Below are 24025 nucleotides of genomic sequence, written 5' to 3'. Positions count from 1 at the left end.
CATTAGTGGGAGGCAGTGGTGGCTAATTAGGGACGGTTATTATAAAATAGGGGCTAGAGGGGCGCCTGGGTGGCTCAGTCGGTTAAGCGTCTGACTTCGGCTCAGGTCATGATCTCACGGTCTGTGAGTTCGAGACCCGCGTCGGGCTCTGTGCTGACAGCTCAGAGCCTGGAGCCTGTTTCAGATTCTGTGTCTCCCTCTCTCTCTGACCCTCCCCCGTTCATGCTCTGTCTCTCTCTGTCTCAAAAATAAATAAAAACGTTAAAAAAAAATAAAATAGGGGCTAGAGCTGTGCTGACAAGGCAGCCACTAAACTCAGGTGGTTACTAAGCATCTGAAGTGTCAGAAGTGAGATGTAGGATACGTGTGCAATGCGCACGGCATCACGAAGACTGCTTTTTAAAAGACTGTAACACATCTCGCTAATGACTTTTACACTGGTTACGTGTTGAAATAATATTTGGATACTTTGGGCTAAGTAAAATGTAAATGGTAAATTCACCTTTACCTTTTTATTTTTCCAAAGTGCCTTCTAGAAAACTTTACACAGTGGCTCGTGTTATATTTCTGTAAGCACTGGGCTAGATTACTGGGCAGAAACCACGCTTTGAGGGACAGAGGTCAAGGTTATTGATACTGAAGTTGGGTTATAACTGAAGGCTAGGTTAGTGGGACACGAGGGGCTCGGTAATCCAGGCCGAGGTTATCAAGCCATAAGATCTAGACTTTGGGGCAGGGGCTAAGTTGCTGGGGGAGAAGAGTCTGGTGGCATTAGTGGGAGCAGAGAGATTGTGCTACAAACCAGACAAGGGGGTGTGCTCAAGATGGGGCTGGATGAAGGGGCAAAAGGACTGTGCCTAAGCCAGGGAGGGGCAGCAGGTCGGCCCACACTCACCGCTTCTGCTCCCTAGAGGAAAAAGAGACAGCATTATTTGGTGCCACCACCTCAGGGGCGTGATCAAGACACCCTACCAGGCCCTGAAGCTTCCGGTCCCCCGGCTCACCTCTCCTCTTCTAGCTTCTTCCGCAGGAGGTCTCGCCTCCAGGCAGGCATGCTGGCCAGCCGGGCCTCCTCCTCTTCCTCCTGAAACACAAGCACAGAACTTCAGGACCAGCATGCGCTGGGAGGTGGGGTTTGGGGGGAGGTGCACCCCCAACCCCGGGAGACCCACGCTAGTCAGGGACAATGGGATACAGACGTCCTTCTACAGAGCAAATAGATGAAGGTGCCTGGCCACAACCCCCTTAGAGGGGGCCTCCTGTGCTCTACCCCCTCATAACTCAGGCCCCCTGTGTTCTAGAGGTGGTGCCAGACAGGTCAGAGCTAAGGTGCAGGAGAGGAGCAGAGAATGAGATTTCCCACTAGGGCAGGCTGACGGATGGCTCCAGGGCCCTGACCTCGACTCTCTGGGCAGACCCATACTTGGGCCCCCACAGATCCAGCCAGCCCGAAGGGGCTCAAGCTGGCCTCCACCGCGAAGGACCTTCTGGCCTATGCACGTCCTGTTCCCAAGTGGAGTAGACACTACCTCTACAACTGTGTGGCTTATCGACTTGGCAGGGGCGGAGGCGGGCATCCAACACAGGCAGCTTACAGCAAAGAGTTTTATTACGTGGATGTTACACAGGAGAACACGTCACACGGAACACTGCACATGTGGCTCCCTTGACCTCAAAGAAGTAGCTGTGAATTCCAGTGTGAAACCAAAGAGAGGAGAGCCACACTGCCCCGGGGGGGACCCACGGTCCCTCACTCAGAGGAGCGGCTGCTTCTACCTGCCTACCATGCAGAGCCGGGCAAGACTGTAGGCCCAGAGGGGGACACCTGGTTTGCCCTGTGCCCTGCCCACCGCAGCCACTGCCCCACATCTGGTCATAGTGGGCTTCAAAGGCTCTGGCAGCCTGGTCCTGGATACTCTGGGTTTTCCAAGGCCACCCTGCTGGCTTCTGGGTTTTTCCTGTGGGCTTCTGGCCTCCAGAGGGCATCAGACGGGCATCCAAGCCTGGGTTAAGATGCTTGAGGGGGAAATTCCGATTTCTGCTGCTCAGATGTCAAAAAGCTCTGCCTCCTTCTCCTTCCAGAAGGAGAAGCTGCGGTCGATGTAGCGGCAGATGTCCTCGTTGCTGAACTCGCCCATCTCAGACACCAGCTCCAGGGGGTCTTCGACAGGGGCTTCGGAACCAGGAGGGTCCCACGTCGGGGGAGGCGCGGCTGGCGGAGGGGGGCTGGGGGGCTGCGGCGCAGGAGCTGGGGCCTCGGGCTGCCCCTCTGGCCAGTCCACCGTTTGACCCGGAGGGACCTTTTCCGCCGGCTCTCCCTCCTCCTCCGCCGCCTCCTCCCCCTCCTCCTCTTCCTCTTCTTTTTTCTCTTCTTGCTCCTTCTCCGCTTCTTCTTCCCGGGCTGGCTCAGCCTCCGGGCTGTCTCCAAAGAACTGGCGCCTGAGGTCCTCGAAGCCGTCGCTCCAGGTTCGTCGGCCAGCCTCCACCTCCTCGAGCACCACGCGGTGGAAGAGGCGGATGAGCTCCCACGGGTGGCTGCCCAGCCGGTCGAACATCTCGTAGCACAGCAGGTGGCGGAACTTGCGCTCCTCGCGGCTTAGGCCCATTTCCAGCAGCTGGAAGTAGCCGAGCATGAAGAGGTCGAGCGTGAGGCTGTCGTAGCGCGGGGGCGCGCCGCCGTCCAGGGGCGGCAGAAAGTGTTCGGGCCAGTACAGGCCGTGAGCCAGGCCCGAGCCACACGGCGGGCGTCCTGGCACCTGCCGCAGCAGGCTCCGCCAGTGGCCCAGCAGCTTGCCCACCACCTGCCGCTGCTTCAGCAGGCGCAGCAGCCGCGCATCCGGGCCGTCGCCGGCCAGCGGCTGGAGAGCGTCGGCGGCCTCGGGGCCCGGGCCCGCGCCGGCGGCCACCACGCGGGGCAGCAGCCTGCGCAGGCGCGCCTGGGCGTGGCGCCGGGGGCCGCGGAAGGTCCACTTGCGCCAGTGCTCCAGGAAGAGGTAGACGATGCGCTCCTTGCGCATATCTATGTAGTCCTGGACGCCGCGCAGCTCGGTGGAGAGCGACGGCTGGCGCGCCAGCTGCTGGGGCTCGGGCAGCGCCGCCTGGTGGTCCGGCGCGTCGGGCGGGCCCAGCGCGCCCACGGAGTCCCAGGGGGCCGGCAAGCCGTTGGCTACCGGGGCGCTTGGCTCCCCGGTGCCGGCCGCCACGTAGTCCTCCTCGAGGATGGGCTCTCGGCCCGAGGCGGCGGCGGGAAGCGAGAGCTTGCGGCGCGAGCCGCGCGAGGGCGCCGAGCCCTGGGCGCGCAGCTCGTAGACGGCGCGGAGATGCTGCACGGAGACGCCGCACTCGAGGATCTCGCGCGCCACCGCCTCGCGACACCAGCTGAGCGAGTGCGAGCGGCCGAGGCAGAGCGGGCCCGGCCTCCAGGGCGCGTCGGGCAGCGGTGCCAGCGGCTGGCCGGTGTCGGCGGCCAGCAGCTCGGCCAGGTGCGCGGGCCGGCCGCCCAGCGCGGCCAGCAGCGTGGCCATGCTCTTGAGCAGCGTGGAGATCTTGCTGCACCAGGCGGGCAGACTGGCTGCGCGGCCGTGCATGCGGCGCGGATCGACGGTGAAGCGCGGCGCGGAAAGGGCGGCCGAAATCGGCAGCAGCTGCTCCAACTCCAGCTCGAGCTGCTGCAGGCGCGCCTCCAGCTTCTGCGCCTTGTGCAACACCTGCAGGTTCTCGATTTGCTGCTCGATGCGGAGGATGTCGGCTTCGGTCATGAGCTCGCCGAAGGGCCCGAGGATGGCGTTGTGCGCGCTGGAGTACCTCCAGCCCTCGCGGGGGTAGCAGCAGGAGCTGGCGGACGTCAGCTAAGGCGGGGAAGACAAGAGAGGGGAGGGAGGCGCGTCTCCCTCTGGCCCGGCTCCCGCAGCGGCCGCCGGGGGGCGCCCTTTGCATGTCCTGGGTGGTGTAATGGCTCCGCGGGGCTCTGTTGGCAGGGATGGGCCACGCCCGGCCGGCGGGTGATTACACTGGGGCGAGACTTCGGCCCAGGCCGCTACTCCGGGCGCTGGGCAGTGTCCACTTTGGTCGCTGGCGGGGTCGTTGGGCGCTGTTGCAGAGACCGAGCGGGCAGAGGGAGTCTCCACACCTGGCTTGGTTGCTCATTACACCACCGAAGGAACATGCAAAAGGCGTTGAAGCTGCGACGCCAGGCTGCCCTTTCCCACCCCATCTCAAGGCTGCTGTTTGGAGGCCACATCCCAGAGGGACCTCGCGCATACTGAGGACCTCTTGTCAGCTGTCCCCGCAGCCCGAGCCCTCCCTGTGCACGCTGTCAGTGTTTTACTGCTGAACCAGCTTGAAGCCTCAGCTCTCACCCCTTGTCCCCGGCACTAGGGATGATAATCAATTTTATGAGCTAGGTGTGCCAGGAACTTCTGAGAGTTTCGTTCATTCCTCACTTTAGTGCTGGGCTTCTGCAGCCTGGGCTGGGGGGGGGGGGGCGTCGTCCTCACATCCTCCCGGTTCATCTTGACCCACTACAATCAATCCGTTCCCTCACAGCCACATAGGATGATGCTAATTCCCTCACTTAAACCCTCTCCCAGGCTCCCTACCGCTGCAGGAGAAAGTCCATTTTCTTCAAGGCCAGGGCTTGGTCATCTGCCCCCACTGATCTCTCCAGCTCCGCCCCTGTACTGACAGGACAGTCACTGAGCCTGCTCTTTGCCCCACTCTGTTCCCAGCCCACCTCCTGCTCATCTTCCAAGTCCACCTTGGACTTCACTTCCTCCTTCATAACACTGGCCCCACCCCAAAGAGGACGGTGGGTGCAGGGCAGCCCCAGGCCTCTGCATGCCCCATCCCGGTGAGGGCAGCGTTGTTAACAGCCCCGTCACTGGCTTCCCTGCTCACTCAGGCTCTCATGTTACCTTGTTTTGTATTCTTGGGGGCACTTATCTCTCTACTAAGATGCTGTGTTTGCTTGTTGGTTGACCCCCTCCCGCCCCACTCCCCAAAGCCACCTTGAAAAGGCCTTGAGATATCCATCGCGAATCCCTAGAGGCTACAACGGTGCACAGAACACAGCACCCAGGAAACACGTGCTGAGCCGGTCAGTGGCAAACCACCCTGCCAGCCAAAGACGGTCAATCATCTGACAGATAAGAAAACTGAGGCTAGATGAGGCTCAGTCTCGAAGGCTGGAAAGTGGCGGTGCAGGAGAGGGCCCAGGCCAGTCTGACTGCAGCCCAAAGCCTGCTGGCCACGCAGAGGGCGGTCCCTGGACCAGCAGGTCAGTCTCACCAGGAGCTTCCCAGACACGCAGAATCTCAGCCCCACCCACAGCTCCTGAATCAGAATCGGCATTTTTACAAGATCCCGGGCGACGTGAAGCACATTCGCGTTTGATGAGCTTTGCCCGTCTCACGGAAGGACAGTCCCCAGGGCAGGGGAGGTCCTCCAACCCTGCTTCCCACCCCCCAACCCCCGCCCCCCAAGGACCGTGGGAGCCGCCTGAGGTGGAAAGGCCCCCCGCAGGCCGGGCGGCGATGTGGGGGATGGGCCCGGGTGCAGAAGCCCCGCCCCACCCACCTTCCGTCTCTGCTCCTCCTCCTCCTGCATCTTCAGCTGCAGCTTGCGCACCATCACCTGGCGCTTCCACTCGGGGATGGGCCGGCCCTGCTCATCGTGCGTGGGGACGAGCGCCTCCACATCGAGCTGCACGCCTGGCGCCGGGGTGGCGGGCGGCGCCGGCGCCACGCTGCCGTTGAGCAGCGGCTGGGGCCCCACGGCCGGCGGGGTGGGGCTGCGGGCCCGCGACGGCGCGGGCGACGCCTGCGGCAGCGGCAGCGGCGCTTCGGGCTGCGGGGAGAAGCGGCGAGGCTGAGTGACCGGCCGGCACGGGGGAGGGGGGCCGGGGCGGGGTACCCGTCGAGCCGCCTACCTGGGAGATCGGCTGCCCGCTGCCCGAGAACACCGTGGTCAGCCCCTTGCTCTGCGGCGTCGGCTTCAGACTCTTGCCGGCCTTGATCTCCGCCAGTAGCTCCGAGTTGTCACCCGTCGGGGACATCATGTTGAAAGACTTGGTGCCTGCACGGAGGCAGGAGAGGAGGTGCTGGCCAAGCGGGGGTGGGGGGGGGGGTGGGGGTGCGAGGTCTGCATCCCCGCCGCCCCTAGCCTGCCCCTCTGCCTCCCTCTCCCCAAGTCGGGAAGGGCCGGGCCCCAGATGACAGCTCTCCAGATCCCAGGCCCTGGGGGCGGCTCTTGGGTACCCCAGAGGCGGGCTCCCCGCTGACAGCTCACAGAGCCCCACCATCTTCCCGGCCCTACTCACGGGGCATGGGGGCCCTGCCTGGAGGCCCCTGGGAGTTCATGCTGGCTCTTGGGCCGGCCCTGGGGACTCCGGCGAATGTCTCCACCCAGGACACTGACTGACCAGCTCTAAGACACTACCTGTCTAAGGCCAGCCACCCGACCTTTGTCCTGGGTTCGCTGGCTCTGCCAGCCAGGGTGGAGTCTCCCTCCAGCCCTCTCTGCATCAGCAAAGCTCAGTGACCCTTGGACTGAGTTGCCTGGGGCCTCCGTGGCTATATGGGCTCAGGACCCTGGATACCACAACCAAGCCAGTCCCCTCCCCACCTCCCACACAGACAGACAGACAGACAGACATGGACACAGACACACTGGTTGCAAGCCCGTCGTGTAGCAAAGCGCTGCTCAGCCCTGGGGGACCTAGGAAAGCGGAGCCTTTACTAAGGATACGGGGTGAAGTCACCCAGGAAGAAGGGCCAGGTGAAAAGCATGCAAATAGGCAGGTGCACAGAGTTTGCATTTTCTGACAAGGCTCGCGGAGGCGGCTGGGGTTTGGGAAGGGCTGTCTTTAGAGACCCAGGGAGGGGTGAGGGCTGGGTGAGGGGAACAAAACAGGCCAACAGCTCTTGGGTTCCCCAGGTTGGGGATCCCTGAGCGAGCGGCAGGAGGGGTAAAAGGGAAAGCTGCCAGGCAGGCACTGGCAACAGGCTCATTTATTTGGGCAAAACTGAAAGCCATGGGTAGAATTTGTGGGTGTGTGTGTGGGTGTGGTGGAGGTAGGAAGGTAGCTGTGGGGCCAGTGGCCCCACCTGTAGTGTGGAGGACCCCTGGCCTGCCAGCCCCTTGCCCTGCCCCCTCCTTTTTTTTTTTTTTTTTAAAGCCCCAGGTCCTTGGCCTTGCTTCCCCTGAGCGTGCCTCGTTCCCCGCCCCGCACCTCAGCCAGGAGCCCCGCACGCAGCTACTCACTCTTCCTGTGTCTCAGGACTCTCACTTCTAGGGATTGAGAGGAGAGAAGTGACAGCAAAGTTAGGACAAGGAGGAGGCCGGGGTGAGGCTAGGACAGTGGGGGGGGGGGTGTGGATAGAGAAGGGAGGGCAGGAAGAGGGGAGGGAGACACGCAGAGGAGGGGAGACAGGAGAGGAGGAATTTTCCAGCTCATCTGACCCTGGCTCAGGCTGCTCTGGGGCTCCACAAGGGTGGTCCACCCAGTTCCGGGCTTTACTGCTGTCCCTGAGGACTGGGCAGGGCTGCCACTGGCCCTGGTTCCCCCAGCAAGGGCCTCAAACTTGGCATTGGGTTGGGATAGGGCACCCAGCCCAGGCTCTGCTGAGAAGGGGTTTCTGGAGAAGCCCAAAGTCTATTTTTCTTCCATTCCTAGCATCAGCCTTGCTCCAGAAGGAAAAAGCTAACCCCAGAGCTAGGGCCCTTTCTGGAGGCTCAGCTGGTGGTGGACAGGCTACGATGGGCCCTGGTCAGCAGGGGCTGAGGCTCCATAGGGATCTGAAGGGAGCCCAGGCTGGCCGTACCCTGGACCCGGTTATACCCTTGCACGCCTAGTGAGGGACATGAAGCTTTGGATGTCACTAAACATGGTCCCTGCACTGAGTGGCTGGGTGAAGAAGGCGTGTGCACGCGCACACACACACACACACACACACACACGAGGCACCACCTCCTGGGCCTTGCAGGAGCCCTGGCATGCAAGAGACTGCCCCACCTCACAGAAGAGAAGCCAGGAATCTTGTTCACCAGCCTAGACCTTAAAAGGATGCCCATGGGGGTCATCAGGAGGGAAAGGGCAGAGCATGATGGGTCACTGGCCTCGTCCCCATAGCCGGTCGTAGCTGGCCTGGGGCCTTTGGGGTATCTGGCCAGGAAGAGCCCTTGAAGCATCTGAGAAAAGCTAGCTAGCTTGGAGGAACAAGAGATAGGGGTGAGGAGCAGAAGAGAAGCTCAGGATAGAGAAGGGGCAGGACGAAGGTTGGCCCTGCCTCTTTGAATCCAGTTCTACTTGGAGCTGCCCAGTTAGCACCAGCCCATTAGAAACACCAGCCGCCAGAGCTGGGAGGCCTTCCCTGCTGCATGGGACGTGGGCCCAGAGAGGTCACTGAGGTGCGCTGAGATCACACTGAGGCAACCCAGAGCCTCCGCTTAGGGTTAGGTCCTCACTGGGGTAGGGGCTTGCCGCAGGAAGAACGAGTCGGAAAAGAGGGAGCACCAGGGCGGCAGCAGCAGCTGGGGAACGAGCGATGTCTAGGCTTCCCTCCCCTTCAGGGCTGGCACCGCCCCCCACCCCTCAACCCGCCCCTACTCACTGCCAGTGGACGAGGAGGAGCGACGCTGCCCGCAGCCAGGGCCAGCGCCCTCGAAGGGCAGAGGTGGAGCCGGCGGCGGCGAGCTATGGGCCTCCGGCAGGGGCGGCGGCGGCGGCGGGGGCGGCGGGGGCAGCTCCCTGGACGCCTTGGGGTCCGCGGCGCAGCCGTTATGCACGTGGTTCCCGGGGAGCAGCGCCGCCTGCGGGGGAGCGGAGGGGCTGGCGAGTGAGAAGCGGGCGGCCGGGCCGGGTCCCGGGCGGCCGGCGGGCGCGGGCTGGCAGGCATGCACCTCCTCGCTGTGCGCCATGCCCGGGCGTGTGGCCAGCGGCTCCCCGGGACAGCGGCCCAGCTGGCGGTAGTAGTCCCCCGTGCTGGGCTGCTTGCTGAAAGCGCGGGGCTTGCGGCTGGAGTCCTGCCTCCGCAGCCCGTTGTGGCCGTCGCGGGAGCTCAGCTGCGGGAAGACAGCGGCGGAGGGGCTTCAGGCGCTGGTCCCCGGGGCCTCCCACGCCCCGCCCCCCCAGCTCTTCACTTTCCCGGGGCTCATGGCCAGCGGCCGTCGAGGGGTGCAGGCAGCCGGGTTCCCAGGCCCTCCGGTCCTCCGAGCGGGGATGGGGCGAGGGTCCCGGGGAAGGGTAGGCTCGGTCGCCCCCCCCCCCCCAGGGAGGGGTTCTGGGCGCAGGCCAAGGGCCACAAGGGCCCCCACTGAGGCTAGAAGGGGCGGGACCAGGGGCGGGTTGACCCAGCCCTGTCGCCAGGGGGAGCCGGAGAAGGGGCAGCTCGCAGTTTTAAGCCAGCGCGAAGGCCTCTGCCTCACCCCACGCCTGGCTACCCGGCCGTCCCGCGCGTCCCCAAGGCTCTGCCGAACCCTCTCTTTCAGGGACCCCGACCCCGAGGGAGCCCTCTCAGAGCCCTTGTCCTGTTAGGCTCCTGGTTGCCCAAGGCTCTAAGCCGCGCGGTCCCGGGGCTGCTCCTACCTGCGCCAGTGCCGGTGGCCCCCGCTGTGCACCTGGCGGCGGGGGCGGCATGGACCCGACACCTGCGCCACCTGATCCTTCCTCTCGGGTTACAGCCCAGCCCTTGCCCGCCCGCGCCCAAGAGCGCCTATGAGCTCTGTCGCCCTGACATCACCCAGGGCCAGCCAATCCCGCGCCGACCCACTCCCAGCAAGGGGGGATGCCACGGGGGCTCCACCTGCGTCGCCACGACCGGCCGCAGCGCCTCGCCTGCCCCGTAAGCCAGATGTGGCCCCGCCCCTGCTCCGCTCTCCCTCCGCTAGGTGTCGAGCACCCCAGCCCTCACCCCCCTCCTCCAACTTGTCCCCTCCATACCCCGTGGACGGAGTGCAGGAGCCACCCGATCAGTGGAGCCCCGGGTGTTTGGTACCCCCGGGTTCCGGGTCACGCCCCCGCCCTTCCCCTCCCGCATCTGGAAACCATCGACATCCGCGTAAGCGACACCGACACCCGCGCCTAAGCCTCGGGTTTCAGGGGCGGCAAGGCGGGCTCGGATGACAGCGCGGTGGCCCGCCCCATCGCAGCTGCCCCCTGCTAAGCCTAGCCCAGGGAAAAGGACATGGGGCGGCGGGGCCAAAGGCCGAGTCCCTGTGCGGGGGCTGTCCCCTGATCCACCCACCCCCCCACCCCCCGCCCGTGCGTCCCCGCGGTGGCCCCGGACCTCCAAGCCCCACCCGAACCGGCTCTCGTTGCAGGAAACCCGACACCACAGGATTTGTTTTCTGGGCCAGCCCGCCCCTCGGCGCCCCCTGCAGCCCCAAGGCGCGGATGCCGCGACCCTGCTCCCGCTGCGGTCAAGCAACGGCCAGGCCCAGGGGGCGGAGGCGGGGGCGCCAGGCGCAGTGGGCACACAAAGGGCCCTTTGTGGAGCTGCCTGTCGCCTGCGGCCCTGCACGCACACAGCGGGTAGGGGCACGGGACCTCAAGATCCTGGGGCTCAGGGGAGTGGAGGGGGCACAGGCTGTGCTTTGGCCAGAGCCCACACGGCCGGCCAGGAAAGTCCGCCCGCCCTTGGCCCTCTGCAGTCCTCTCCTGGGCCCTCTCCACCTCACAGAGATGAAAGGGGAACCCGACTGACAGCCTGGCCGCAGATGGCATGAGGGGAGGGTGGAGTCGCTGTGGAAATTGCCCCTCCCCTCCCCCACCCAGTGGCCTTGTGACCTGGGACACCTGTGGGCAAATTGGTTACTCAGCTTGGCTCTGGAGTGGTTTGCCTTGGGCTTGAGGGAGAACTACAGGTCAGGGCTCCCACAGGACCCTCCGGAGCCTAGACCCCATACTCAGCCACCTGTGGTCTCAGGCTGCCCGCCATGTCCCAGACCAGCGGGCTCTGCCCTGTTGGCCAGCACCCCGGGGGCCCCCTGGGGTGGCTCCCCGACTAGCATTCTCAGCCACTGAGACTAGCCCTCTGGCTCCAGAGCCTCAGCCAGGACCCCAGAGGCCCTGACATCCTGGGCACCTCACACTCAATGTGCCCACACTGGACACAGCCCCCCTCCCCACAGGCTGGCTTCTCCCCCACACCTCGCATCTCAGGACTGGCCCTTCCATCAGCCTGGGCACTCAAGCCTCAGACTGGGTAGCCGACCTCAGCTTTACCCTCCCTCAGCCCCCACTGAGTGCTGAGTCCCTCTCTCCCTTCCTCCACCCTCCTCCTGGCCCTCACCTTCCCTGCCCCCTCATCTCCCACCTGGAAGACAGCCCCTTGGGAGCCATTCCCCACCTGAGCCTGGGGCTCTGGGCGCAGGTAGGTCTGCGGAGGGGGCAGTCTCTGCCAATTCCGTGACCGCCCCACCACGCTGTGCGAGAGGTCGGGGAGGACCCAGCTCCCTGAGAGGCCCGGCTGTCTGATTATATGTTCCTTCACCCATCACCAGTTCCCGAGAGGGTAGTGCCTTCGTCTGACTCATCTCCCTGTCCCCAGTGCCCAGCCCTGAGTCCCCCACGGGGCTAGCCACGAGTTTATACTCTTGAATAGGCCACTGGCCCGGGCCCCCCCCCCCCCCCCCGTGTCCATGACCCAGGCAGTCTCTTGGCCTCAGCCCAGCGCTGGGAGGCAGGCAGCTGGGAGAAGGTTCACTACCTCCTTCTTGAAGGCCTCCTTCTCCACATGGCGGAGTTTGCTCTTGGTCTGCACGTAGATGTCCGCGGCATGTGGCTCCACAGGGGGCTTGGGAGCCGGATAGCCTGGTGGGGGTGGGGGCAGTTGGGTGCTTGGGGGTGGGGGCGGCGGAGGGAAGCTGGGTGGTGGTGGTGGTGTGGTTCTCCCCATCTTGCCCTGGGGTCGGCCCAGCTCGGGGCTCAGCATGTCCATGTAGCTTTGTATGTCTGCAGCTCTGGAGCTGGCAAGGCCTGGGGAGGGAGGGAAGGCGGGGTGTGGGAGTTTGCAGAGTCCCCAAGACTGAGACCCCCTTCCACCCAGAAGCAACGCGCCAAGGGGTGAGGTGGGCTTAGGGATACGGCTTCTACGGCTCACTGGGAGCCCCAGCAGCGCAGGGCCCAACCGGAGGGTGAAGGCGTAGCTCCTGAGCTCGGACCTGACAGGGCCGGGCGGCAGGAGTCCGCATGGCCATGCCCCAAACTGCCGGGCCACCCCACCATCTCTGCGGCCACCACCTGGCAGCAGGAAGCAGGTATCACAGGTGGATGGCCACCTAGGCTCAGCGTGTGGTCAGCGCGTGAATGCTCGCGTGCCCGCCTCTGCCTAACATTTGCGCGTTGGTGTGTGCAGGTGTGCAAGCATCTGCGCATTTCTTTGTATTTACAAATGTGTTTGCATCGGTCTGTGGACGTGGGGTGTGCGTGTGTTAACGTGCACACGTGCCCGGATATGGGGACGGAAGGTTGTGTGTCTGTGCTGTAGCGCAGGTGCGTGCGTGCATCTGCACGGTGTGTGTGCGCGTCCCTGTGTGCTGTGCAGACACGTGGGCCCTCTTGAGGGCACACAGGTGTGTGTCACGTCTGGGGAACATCTGTGTGTGTGAGCGAGTGAGTCACCTGCAGGGGGCTCGTGGGGTTTGTCCCAAGGAGAGTACGTGTGGGTGCACAGGTGTGCTTGCGAGCAGCACATACCAGGACAAGGGTCACCGGCCTCTCACCGGGACCAGCAGCCCTTCCTGGTGACCTGGGCAGCCTCCGGCGTCAGCTGTGGGCAGAGTGGGCCTGGGGCTGGCCCTCAGGGCCCGGTGGTCTGTCCCGGTCTGCGCCCCCTCCTCCCTCCTCCCGGCCTGGCCCGCTCACCACGTGGGGGGCGCCGGCCCTTGATGCTGGAGTGGCTGGAGGAGCAGGAGTCATAGTTGGAGAGGGTGCTGGCGGGTGAGCTGAGGTCAAAGTTCAGCGGCTGGACCGACACGGTGGTATCGGGTGAAGACATGCCCGAGTCGGGCTGTTTGGTCTCCAGCTCGGCAGACGGATCCCGGGACAGCACGCGGTGCTCCACACTCTGAACAGGAGGGAAGGCAATGAGGTCGACAATGGAGACCGGTGCGCTCGGGCCAGGGTCCTGCTCCGGCATGTCCTTGCTGTGTGACCCGGGCCGAGCCGCTACCCTTTCTGGGCTCCCACCCCATAATGAGAATGTCTGTCGGGTTCTTCCCAGGCTAAGATTCAAGCCCGGCCCCCTCGCAGCAGGACCCGGGGTTCCTGGGAAACTCCCACCCCAGCCCCTCTTTGCTCAAGGGGGTGGAGAGATGGCCGGAAGAGGGGGCCCTGGTCTGGACCCCGAGGGCAAGACTGCCATGGCACCAGCCAGAGGGGTGGGCTCCAGTGTATCTGCGGGGAGGGGCTCAGGAGCTGCAGCTGATGGGAACACCTGGGGCAGGTGGGGTAGGGGAGGCGGGTGGGGCCCCACAACTTGCAGGGAAGACTGATTCCCCATTACCCGGCCAGCAGCCCTGGTCTCTCCCTGCCCTACTGGGGCAAATCCCAACACCAGCCCAGCCTGTCTCCTGATGGGGCCCTTGGAGAAAGGGCAGGGCCTGGGGTGGCCCGGCTGAGTCTGGAGGGCAGCCGGGCTCAGGCCACAGGCATGCTGTCCCCACCACTGTCTATGCCCCGCCCATGGGCCTGACCCTCCCATGGGACGGGAGCGGGCTGGGGTGGGGGCTCGCTTACATTGCCCATGCTGGCCTTGCTGCTGGCAAGCCCGCTGGCTGGCTCCGTCTGCTGCCTCCTGCCCAGGCCTGCTCCTCCCTGCCCCGCGCCCCCTCCCCTGCCTGAGAAGTGTCACAGGCCCCCTGGGAGCGGGAGGCAAGCCTCGCACCAGGTAACAGCTCAGCAGCCCTGCTCATTGGCCCTGTAATTAGGGGCTCTGTGGGAGTGTTTGCCTTTTCTGGGCCAGCATTCTGCATGGCTTGGATCTGTCTCTGCTGCAGCTGGGCCTGTCTGGGTGAGGGGGCCGAGGGGCCCACAGCCCACCCAGTTGAGCGGGGCCGGGTCGGGCCCTGCTGCCTCTTCCATGAGCCAAGGGGAAGCACAGGGGCTGGGCTTCTGGTAGGGGGCAGATGAAAATGCTCTTTTCTTGGCCGTCAGCAGTGGGCAATGGGGGTGCACAGTCCTGACCCCACGGATAGCAGAGGTTAAGGGCCCAGGCTCTGCAGCCCGGAACACTGGCTTCAAATTTCCCCTCTCCCACCTACTAGCCAAGTGACTTCGGGCAAGTCACTTATCCTTCCTGTCGGTGGGGATAACAGTATCTCCTGCCCCATTAAGGTATGAGGAAGATTTTAACAGTTAGTGAAGGGCCAGGGTATGGTAGCCAGTACATGCTACACAATGTCAGCTGTTAGTATTAATTTACTGTGGAGGCTGAGATTACACTAGAAAGCGCTGGCAGGCTGCGTGCCAGAGTGAGGATTCAAGGGATGGTGTTTATTGCTTATTTATTGCTTACTTAGAGACAGAAGGGCTGGGGCTTTGTGCCTCCTGCCATCCCACCCTCCAAACAGAATCGTACCCTCTCTCCGTGGGAAAGAGCCACCTGTGGTGCAGAAATGCCCCTCACAGCATCCACCCCTGTTTGTATACCCTGGTGACAGGGTGCTCACTGTCTCTTGGACCGTTACTCTCTCTGGGCGGCCCTTTTGGGGGGACAGTCTTCCTTGGGTCCAGCTGCAGTTTCCGACCACTGGGCCTAGCTGTGCTCTGGCGTACCCAGCGCCAGGGTGCCCCTGTGTGCTTGCAGACAGGGCAGACGGTGCTGTGGGCAAAAGGCCATCCCACCTTCTCCCCTCCAGACCTCATTTCCTAGTCCCTCTTCTGGCCAGGCTGCCCCCTGGAGCTGAAAGGCACCTGGGAGGCCCACCCTCTGTCTTCCCTCCTGTCCCAAAGGCATTACACCAGATGAGGCAGTGCCCTGAACTTGGAACCAGCCGCACCTGAGCTCAAGTCCCAGTAGGTTACTTCCCAGCTGCGCAACCATAATAAAATAATTTAAACAGAGTAACAGAAGTTTCGTTATGAAGCAGCCATGAAGTGAGCAAACATACACTGTCGCGGTCAAGAGCAGTGGCTCCAGGCCATGCCTCTCAGACTCCACCACTTAACAGCTGTGTGACCTTGGGTGAGATGGGGACATTAACACCACCCACCTTAGAGGTGGTGGAGAGTTAAATGAGCTACTACTTGTGGGCTGTGGGCAGGTGAATGGACTTGACCATTCCCATTGGTATGTAAGTGTCTTGCGATTTCTCCAAACCTTCCTTCTTACCAGGAGGACGCTGGTCCTCTTCCCCTTGACCCTTTTCCTTCACCCCCTCCCTCCTCAGTGGTCAGTGGCTCTGGGCTGGGAAGGGTAATGGTCTAGGACACTTCCTCATTGTGTGACCTCGGACAAGGGACAAGGGGCTTCATGTCTGCGAACCTCAGCTTCCTCCACGGTAAAGGGGTAACAACACCTACCTCTGGGGGCAGGGAGAGGCGGGGTGGGGGACGAGATTAAGCAGGGGGCAGCGCCAAGGTCGTACCAGGTTCTCCACGGTGCGCAGGTAGCGGGTGCAGTGGCTGTGGCCATTATAGTCCGAGAGGTCGGCCGCCGTGTATCCGTCACGGTCGCGGACGTCCAGCTCCGCGCCGTTCACTACCAGGATCTGGCAGCACTGCGGGGGTCGAGTACTGAGGACCCCGGTCGCCAGCCCGGACCCCCCGGCCCCCCTCACCGCCCGGCGCCGGGGCAGGGTTGCGCTGAGAGCTCGGCGCCAGCAGAGGGCGCCCGTCCCACCCCCGTCCGCTCCGGCCCCGCCCCCACCTCCAGCTCCCCGTTTTCAGCGGCGTCGTGCAGAGGGGTCCCGCCCCACAGGTCGGCCGTGATCTCGCCGCCGTGCAGCAGGAGCCAGCTGAGCACTTTGGCGTGGCCGCGGCTGGCCGCGAAGTGCATGGCCGTGGCGCCGTCATTGTCCTGCTCCGAGAGGCTCACGTCGGTGCAGCTCACCTGGGCGGGAGGGGGCGGGGGAAAGACGGGCGGGGGCTGGGCGCCGGGCCCCTCCAGGCCCCGCCCCCGTCGGTGCCGGCGGCTGGGCGTGCAGACCCCGCCCTTCCCCGGGCCCCGCCCCGCCCCGCCCCGGAGCTCACCAGCCACACGATGACCGGGCAGTGGCCCATCTGCGCCGCGGCATGCAGCGGGGTCATGCCGTCTTGGGCTCTCACGTGCGGGTCCGCGCCGCACTCCTGCACCAGGTACTGCGTCACCTCCAGGTGGCCCTCCTGGCACGCCAGGTACAGGGGCGTGGCACCGTTCTTGGTTTGCGCATTCACTCCCCTGCGGAAACACAGCACCCACCTCGGGCTCTCAGCGCCCACCTGCCTCCAGAGCTTCTTAACGTCCCTCGCGCTCTTTTGGGGAGCTCTGGAGGGCCGGGGGCGTGGGTTGGAGAAGGTTTAGTTACCGGGTCGTGCTATACCTGACTCCCTCTGGACTCTCGGTCCTGTGCCAGCCTCCCTCAGGGGGGCCCCTCTGGCCTGGCCACTCCCCTCCAGCAGCCTCCCTGCTTCCGTGTACATCTGACCGACTTAGTCCCTGTCCTCAGTAAATAGCTCAACCTCTTCACCAAGGTCTACAAGGATGTGGTGAGCTGGCCTCTTCTTACCTTTTCAGCCACACTGAACCACTGTCACCGTGAGCCCCCAAGTCCCCAAACCTTCTGTCTTATCTTTATGCCTTTGATCAGGTCCCTCTCTATCCAGAATGCACTTCCTTCCTCCTCCCTAGGACTCAGTCCAGATCCCTCCTCAGTGAGGCCTGCCCTGATTTCCCCAGGCAGAGCCTGCCTTTCCTACCTCTGTGCCCTGTACGGCCCTGGGCTCACTCCACGGACTGCCTATCATGCTTGATTGAACGTAACTGATTTTGGCCTCTGCCTCCCCTGGAAGACTTAATTCCCAGAGGGCAGAGTAGTAGGGTTGCCAGGTAAAACACAAGATGCCCTGTTAATTCTGAATTGCGAAACAAGAAATCATCTTCTAGCATAAGTATATCCCAAACAAAGCATGGGGCATACTTATACTAACGCATTATTTGCCATGTATCTAAAGTTAAACTGGATATCCTGTTGTTAATCTGGCAACTGTACAGGAGGCCACCATTCACCAAGCACCTCTGGTGTGCTATGTATTGGTGGGCGGGCTGGACTTCAAGCTGTATGACAAAGCTGTCATCATCAAGACAGTATGGGACCGGCACAAGAACAGACACTCAGATCAATGGAACAGAATAGAGAGCCCAGAAATGGACCCACAGACGTATGGCCAACTAATCTTTGACAAAGGAGGAAAGACTATTCAATGGAATAAAGAGTCTCTTCAGCAAGGAAGAGGGAAAACCTGACAGCTACATGCAGAAGAATGAACCTGGACCACCTTCTTACACCATACACAGAAATAAACTCAAAATGGATGAAGGACCTAAATGTGCGACAGGAAGCCATCAAAATCCTCAAGGAGACAGCAGGTCAACCTCTTTGACCTTGGCCGCAGCAACTTCTTACTCAACACGATATTGGTGGGCAGGTTCTCATCGAATGCCCCAGCTTAGGTCCTATTGTCATTCCCATTTTGCAGAGGGGCAATTGAGGCTCAGGGGCTTTGACTTGCCAAAGGTCACATGACTGGTAAATGGCATTGGAGCGTATGTTTGTGATGCAGAGCCTGGTGCATGCAGTAGGCACACGGGGAGTGAAGAGGCCGCTCCCTGTGCTCACTCCTGGGGCTTCCCTGAAGCTCAGCTTGCGGGTGTCATTGCTCCTCGTGCCCGTTCCCCAGCTGCTGAAGAAGAGTCGTGACCGGGGAACTGGGAGTCAACCCCATGAAGTGGAGTGCTGCTGGGAAACAGGGAAGCTGACCCTGCCGCTGACGGAGTCTGGGTGTGGACAGCCCAGAGCACAGTTACCACAGTTGGGCACTAGGTGGAGCCACAATCCAGGACCAGACACAGGAGCTGTGTGCCCACCACCCTCCGCGCGGCGAGTCTCAGAAGCTCCCTAGGGGCTGAGCCCCCCTGTGCTGGGTCAGCCCTCTGTGCCCCAGGAAGTGCAGTTCTTACCTGACTTCACATCTTCCCGCCCATCTGCCTCCCCAATCTATCTGCTGGCGACATCAGTCACACACTCCGCCAGTGTCCGTCCACGCCCTCCCTCCCTCATCCAAGTGCTCGCCCAGCTGTCCGTCAACATGGGCACCAGGCCACCCAGTCCTCTTCTCTCTGCCCTCTCACCCACCCTGTCATGACATGACTTGGTCCCTTTCCCAGCTGACTTCTCCCTGCCCCTAAAACCCTGGTCCCTGTCCACTTCCCAGACCCCTAACCCCACGCCACCTGCAGCCCCACACTGGGCGCCTCCCTGCTCTCTCCTCACTCCTGACCCGGGCACCTCCTCCCTAGACACAGAGCTGCCATTTTCTAGGGCTGATGCGGAGTGTGGCACTTCACACATTTGGGGTGGGACAGAGACCATGCCTGGCTGCCCTCCGTGACCCAACCCGTGCCAGGGCAACGGTGCTCACGAGCTGACAGGGCACACGGTGACAGAGACTCATCCACACGCTTCTCCCCAGAAACAGTCTGGCTTGCGGCCACCAGCCTCCACACCCCAGTGCCATCGTCACCCCCCACACATGCATTCACATACTGATGTGACAGTAACAGCCTGTTTAATATTTCATGACCGACACTCAGTGGCCTGAATTATTCACCCCGTAACCAAGGCACAGTGAGTGCTGGGGTCCTGGGGATCAGAGGCTGAGGGGGCCACCACCCAGGACCCACTGAGACCTCTCTGGGGAGGTCTGAGGCAATGGCGACACCATGGGGCGCCAGATACGCCTGGAGCCCTGCCCTCCCAGCACCCCCTGCTTGGCAGGTATCCATGATCCAGGGGTGGCCAGCCAGCCTGGGAAGGTCTGAGAAGGTCTGAGAAGCTGGCACAGAGCAGGACCTGAGCAGGAGGGGGCAGTCCTGCGCACAACCTCCTGCCAGGCCAGTGGCCGACACTCCCCGCTGGAGTCCCTGGGCCAGAGTAAACACTCAATAAACATTCCTGCCTACCAGCCTTCCAATCAGCATTTCAGCCTCTCCCGTCCTGGAGCCACAGCCTCCAGCCCAGGAGGCCCCAGCACAATGAGGCAGATATGCTGATGGGCGAGGGTGAGGGCGAGGGCGGGGGAAAAGGGGTCCCTGGCCTTGTCACCTTCTACTTTGGCCTGGAGGCAAGAAGGGCGGGGGCACCCTCATGCTCACTGGGGGAAATCAGAAAAATATGGAGGAGCACAAGGAGCAAACTTAATTAATTTCAACGGAGAGCTGAATATATCATAGTAGCGACGATAATCGATACCAGTGAAAGCAGGTCTGTTTCAGGCACCGTGATGAGCACAGAGCTTTCTCACCACGTCCTCTCAGCGACGGATGGGGGAGGTGCTGGCATTGTTCCCATTTTCCAGATACTGTGCGAAGAAGCCTAGGACCGCTCGATGAGAGACAGGCAGAGAAAGACCTGGGCACAAGAGGGACTTAGGGGGACGCCTGGGTGGCTCAGTCGATCAAGCGTGTGACTTCGGCCCCCCCGTCAGGCACGGAGCCTGATTGGGATTCTCTCTCTCCCCCTCTCTCTGCCCCTCCCCCACTCACACTGTCTCTTTTTCAAAATAAATAAATAAACTTTTAAAAATTAAAAAAAAAAAAAAGAGGAACTTGGGGTATGAACGCCGCCAAGCTGTGTCAGCGTCTTGCCTCTTGTCTCTTTGATCTCAAAGCTGTCTGCAGAGGGGGCAGTAATCGCCCAGGAAACATGCTTGGAGACCCCTCAGCACAGGCCTGTCACCTGGCAGGAGCCTGAAACCGTTGTTATATTTTGGGATCCCTCCTCCCTGTACCTCTGTGGGGACACCGCTGGGCTGGGGTGTCTGGGCTCAGCCCAGCACAGGTCAGGCCAGGCATTGTTTCTGTTGTGGAGGGTCACCCAGAGGACGGGGCTAGGGTCTTGCGGGGGTACTTCTGGCCTCAGGTCCCACCTGCTCTAACCCATCGGGTTCTAGCCAAAGTGACACGAAGGGTAACCATTCCAGTCCCAGCCCCTGCCCTTGGCCCTGGCCTCCAGCCACCACCCTGACTCTGTAGCTCACTGGGTAGGACCCTAGTGGGTTATTAAGCTCCTGAGCCTCAGTTTCCAAATATGGCAAATGGGCATCATAATTGTCCGGCATCTCCTTGCCTCTTATGAGGGAATGGAAGAGGAAGCTTTGGAAGGTTGCACATTTCCTTGGAGGGAAGGCGGCTCTTTGCCTCCTGGTGCGGCAGCCGTATCCTGACCAGCCAACCCCCTCCCCCACCCACTGGGTCTCAACTGTCACTCCCTGTGACCAACCCCAGGGGCTTCCCCATGCTCCTCTGACTTGGTCATTCCCTAGCACGTGCCCCTCCCCCTTCTCCGGAACACCTGCTCCTCCTGGCTTCCTACACCAGCAGCCGACTCTCACGCCAAGCCTCCTAAGCCTTCTTTGCTGGGCCCTGGCCTTCACCTGACCTCCAAATGTGGGGATACCCCAGGGCCTCCTTTCTGAACACAGTCTCCCCCCCGGTAAGGTCATCCACTTCCCAGGGTCAAAGGCCACCTGCACCCCCATGCTGCTCCTCTCTCTAGCTTGGACCTGGAGTCTCTATCCGGCCCTCACCTCCGCCCACCGGTCCTTGTGTGGATTGCCCAGGCCTCTGGAACCTTATGTGCCTAGAGCAGATCTCTTGCCTTTCTCCCTCAAACCCTCCCCGACCTGCCAACCCCATTTTGGCAAAGGACACCACACTACCCTCCCTTGAGCCCAAGCTCTAGGAGTCTTTGGAGACCCCCAACCCTTGACCTCTTTATACGCCTGAAACTCCCTAGCAACAATCACACGAACCCTATTTTTCTCCCTCTTTGGAAAAAAGAGGACACGAGTGAACTGCGACAACACAGAAAAAGTGGAATGCTTGCTGGAAATCTCCGTCCAGGACCGGTGCCGGCTTGCTGTTGCCACTGCTGTGGGCAGCAAGGAGCGACCTGCCCACAGAACCAGATTCAGGTCAAAGAACAGCATTTCCGGTGGCCAACAATTTCTGCTCCAAGGGAGGTCAGGAAGGAGCTGATCCTATGAGGATCAGGGGTAAGGCTGCCTTGGATACAATCATGGATCCTTTGCTGGCCCTACGTCTCTTTGCCTCCACTCACGCCTCCTGGCTTATTTGAAAAGATCCCAAATTCGGCTTGATGCAGGGAAGAAATACAGTGATGATTTCAGGGAGGTTCTAGGACAGCTTTACGCCCAATCCATCCGGGCTGAATACCCTTCCCTGCAACTCCCCCAGCCTCCCAGGCCTTCCTTCTGGTCCTCAGCAAAGCCAAACTTGATCCCACCTCAGCACCTGCCTCTGCTGGTTCTTCTCCCTGCGATGCTGCCACGCCAGGTTTCTGCAGGGCCGGCCCTTCTTTTTATCCAGGACTCCGATGAGCTCTCACCTACTCTAGGAGGCCTTCCTTGACTCCCTCAATTTATTTCTCGTGTGTGTGTGTGTGTGTGTGTGTGTGTGTGTGTGTGTTGAGATTTTTGTCTTTAAGTAATCTCTATTCCCAACGTGGGGGCTCAAACTCACAACCGAGATCAAGAGTCACACACTCCACCGACTGAGCCAGCCAGGTGCCCCTTGACCCCTGAATTTAAAGAAAACCCCATTGGTTTCTCCCAAACTACCCTGCTTTGCTTCATGGCGCCGGTCACTGGAGACGTCTTGTGTGCCTATTTGGTTCACTCCAGGGACACGTGTCACCAGGCTGCCACACGCCAGGATGGGGCAGCGCCACGCAAAGAGCAGACCCCTGCCGTCAGAGTTTGGTTCCCCTGCAGCTCCCAGACGGCAAGCCAACACACATGCAAATAAATTTCTGTGAATGAGGCACGTGCTGTCCACCTGTCCCCTTGTTTGCCCCGGAGCCTCCCGGAAAGTGGGCTCCAAGAAGCTGCGAGGGCTCATGACACCCCAAGCTCTGACGGCGTGCCCAGTTGCTCGTTGTTGAGTAACCGTGGGGGTGAGTGAGACGGGCAGTCAGACGGGGAGCTCTGTGATGTCCCCTCGCACAGGGCCTCAGCTGGTCTGTTTGCCAGGTGGGCCCAGGGAGGCCCAGCTCGGGGTGCCATCTGAGGTCACTCAGTGAGCTGCACGCGGGGCCGGACGAGCCCCAGGGCTTCCGGCCTCCTCACGCTTTCGACCAATGTTTAGTGCGCGTCAGGCACTGGGCCTCCAGGATGGGGAAGACAAGGTCCGCTCTCCCCGGCTGGGGAGCTGCGGCAAGAGAACGCCCCCAGATGCACAGAACGTGATGTCAGGTGGTTACGAGGGTGCGAGGGAAAATAAAGCAGGCGAGGGATGTGCTGCTGGGCAAGTGACAACCTAAAGGAGGCCGTGGGCAGGCCCTGCGGAGGAGTGGGGGTGGAGGAGAGACTCCAAGTTAGGGAGAGGGTTCCAGGCGGCAGGAACAGACAGCGCGAGGCTGGAGCATACCAGCCTGCGGGAGGAGCAGCAAGGAGGCCCGGGAGGTGGAACGGGGTGTGGAGGGGGGAGCGGCTGGCGGTGGGGCCTGCGGGCTGGGCCAGGGTGAGGAGGGCCCCCGGGCCGTTGTGGGGAAATGGCCTTCTCTATCCGTGATCAGGGAGACTGTGGCCAGTCCGGGCATCTGACTTGCATTCCCAAAGGCAGAAGAGCTGGACAGCGAGAGGGCCAGGGTGGGGAGACCTGAGAGATTAGGGACTGGACCAGGAGTGGGAGACAGACCTGGAAAGGGGATGTGGTTTGATCACGGCCATACAGGGAACCGGGGAACTGGTGGGGCCTCGGCTGCTCAATTAGCCTCTCTGAGACACCATGTCTGATTCTGTCAACACTGTGTAGCAGGGACATTTGTTTAATTCACTGACGTATCCCTGGCACGTTAAAATATTACCTCGCACGGGGGCCCTGGGTGGCTCAGTCGGTTGAGCATCCAACTCTTGATTTAGGCTTAGGTCATGACCTCATGGTTCGTGGGATCGAGCCCCGTGTTGGGCTCCATGCTGAACATGGACTTTGCTTAGGATCCTCTGTCTCTCTCTCTCTCTCTTTCTCCGTCTGCCCCTCTCCTCCACTTGCATTCCCTCTCACTCTAGAAAGAAAGAGAGAGAGGGAGGGAGAGGGAGAGGGAGAGGGAGAAAGGGAGGGAGAAAGAATGAAAGAAAGAAAGAAAGAAAGAAAGAAAGAAAGAAAGGAGGGAAGAAGAAAGAGAAAGAAAGAAAGAAAAAGAAAGAAAGAAAGAAAGAAAGAAAAAGAGGAATGAAGGGAGGGAGGAAAGAAGAAAGAAAGAAAGAAAGAAAGAAAAGAAAGAAAGAAAAGAAAGGAGGAGAGAAGGGAGGAAGGAGAAAGAAGAATGAAGGGAGGGAGGAAGGAAGGAAGAAAAGAAAAGAAAGAAAGAAAGAAAGAAAGAAAGAAAGAAAGAAAAAGAAAAAGAAAGAGAGAAAGAAAGAGAGGGAGGGAGGAAGGAAGGAAGGAAGGAAGGAAGGAAGGAAAGAAGAAAGGAAAGAAGGAAGGAAGGAAAGGATATTGCCTGGCACAGAGTAGATACTCAATGAACATTAGCTGAATAACTCAATCTGCAGTCAAATGCTCTACCACTGAGCTCAATCTGAATCTCAATCTACCCCTGAATAACTCAATCTGCAAACTGGGCTGCTTATAGAGCTATTGCCTGGGGTGGTTATAAGGCTCAGACTACCGGTGGGGGGGGGGGGGGGGGGGTGCGGTGCTAGGCACTTAGTAAGCACTCAGCAGGCCAGAGCTCATCCGGGTTTATCCTGATCCCTGGCCAGGGCACTTCCAATCTCTGCCCCGGGGCAGGGGAGGCCTCAGGCAAA

The 24025-nt window shown here is 61.4% G+C and overlaps 1 protein-coding gene across 5 annotated transcripts in view; it reads right to left on the bottom strand.

The window, feature by feature from the left end:
* ESPN (espin) overlaps positions 1–24025 on the bottom strand; it is a 31650-nt gene that overhangs the window by 1257 nt on the left and 6368 nt on the right. The window contains exons 3-14 of one of the 5 annotated variants that reach the window (XM_042950931.1): positions 16190–16376; positions 15867–16085; positions 15586–15717; positions 12863–13064; positions 11706–11974; positions 8899–9060; positions 8610–8808; positions 7261–7287; positions 5927–6072; positions 5575–5844; positions 1005–1084; positions 896–907 (exon numbers count right to left, since the gene is read on the bottom strand). In XM_042950931.1, coding sequence (XP_042806865.1) covers positions 896–907; positions 1005–1084; positions 5575–5844; positions 5927–6072; positions 7261–7287; positions 8610–8808; positions 8899–9060; positions 11706–11974; positions 12863–13064; positions 15586–15717; positions 15867–16085; positions 16190–16376 — 1905 coding nt within the window. Of the gene's footprint in view, positions 1–895; positions 908–1004; positions 1085–5574; positions 5845–5926; positions 6073–7260; positions 7288–8609; positions 9061–11705; positions 11975–12862; positions 13065–15585; positions 15718–15866; positions 16086–16189; positions 16377–24025 lie in introns of all 5 variants that reach the window. The other 4 variants (XM_042950933.1, XM_042950932.1, XM_042950934.1 and 1 more) reach the window with 4 other exon arrangements.

The sequence above is a fragment of the Panthera leo genome, chromosome C1 (assembly GCF_018350215.1).
Source record: "Panthera leo isolate Ple1 chromosome C1, P.leo_Ple1_pat1.1, whole genome shotgun sequence".
In the NCBI taxonomy this organism is placed as follows: domain Eukaryota; kingdom Metazoa; phylum Chordata; class Mammalia; order Carnivora; family Felidae; genus Panthera; species Panthera leo.
This window is presented reverse-complemented; position numbering and strand designations above follow the sequence as displayed.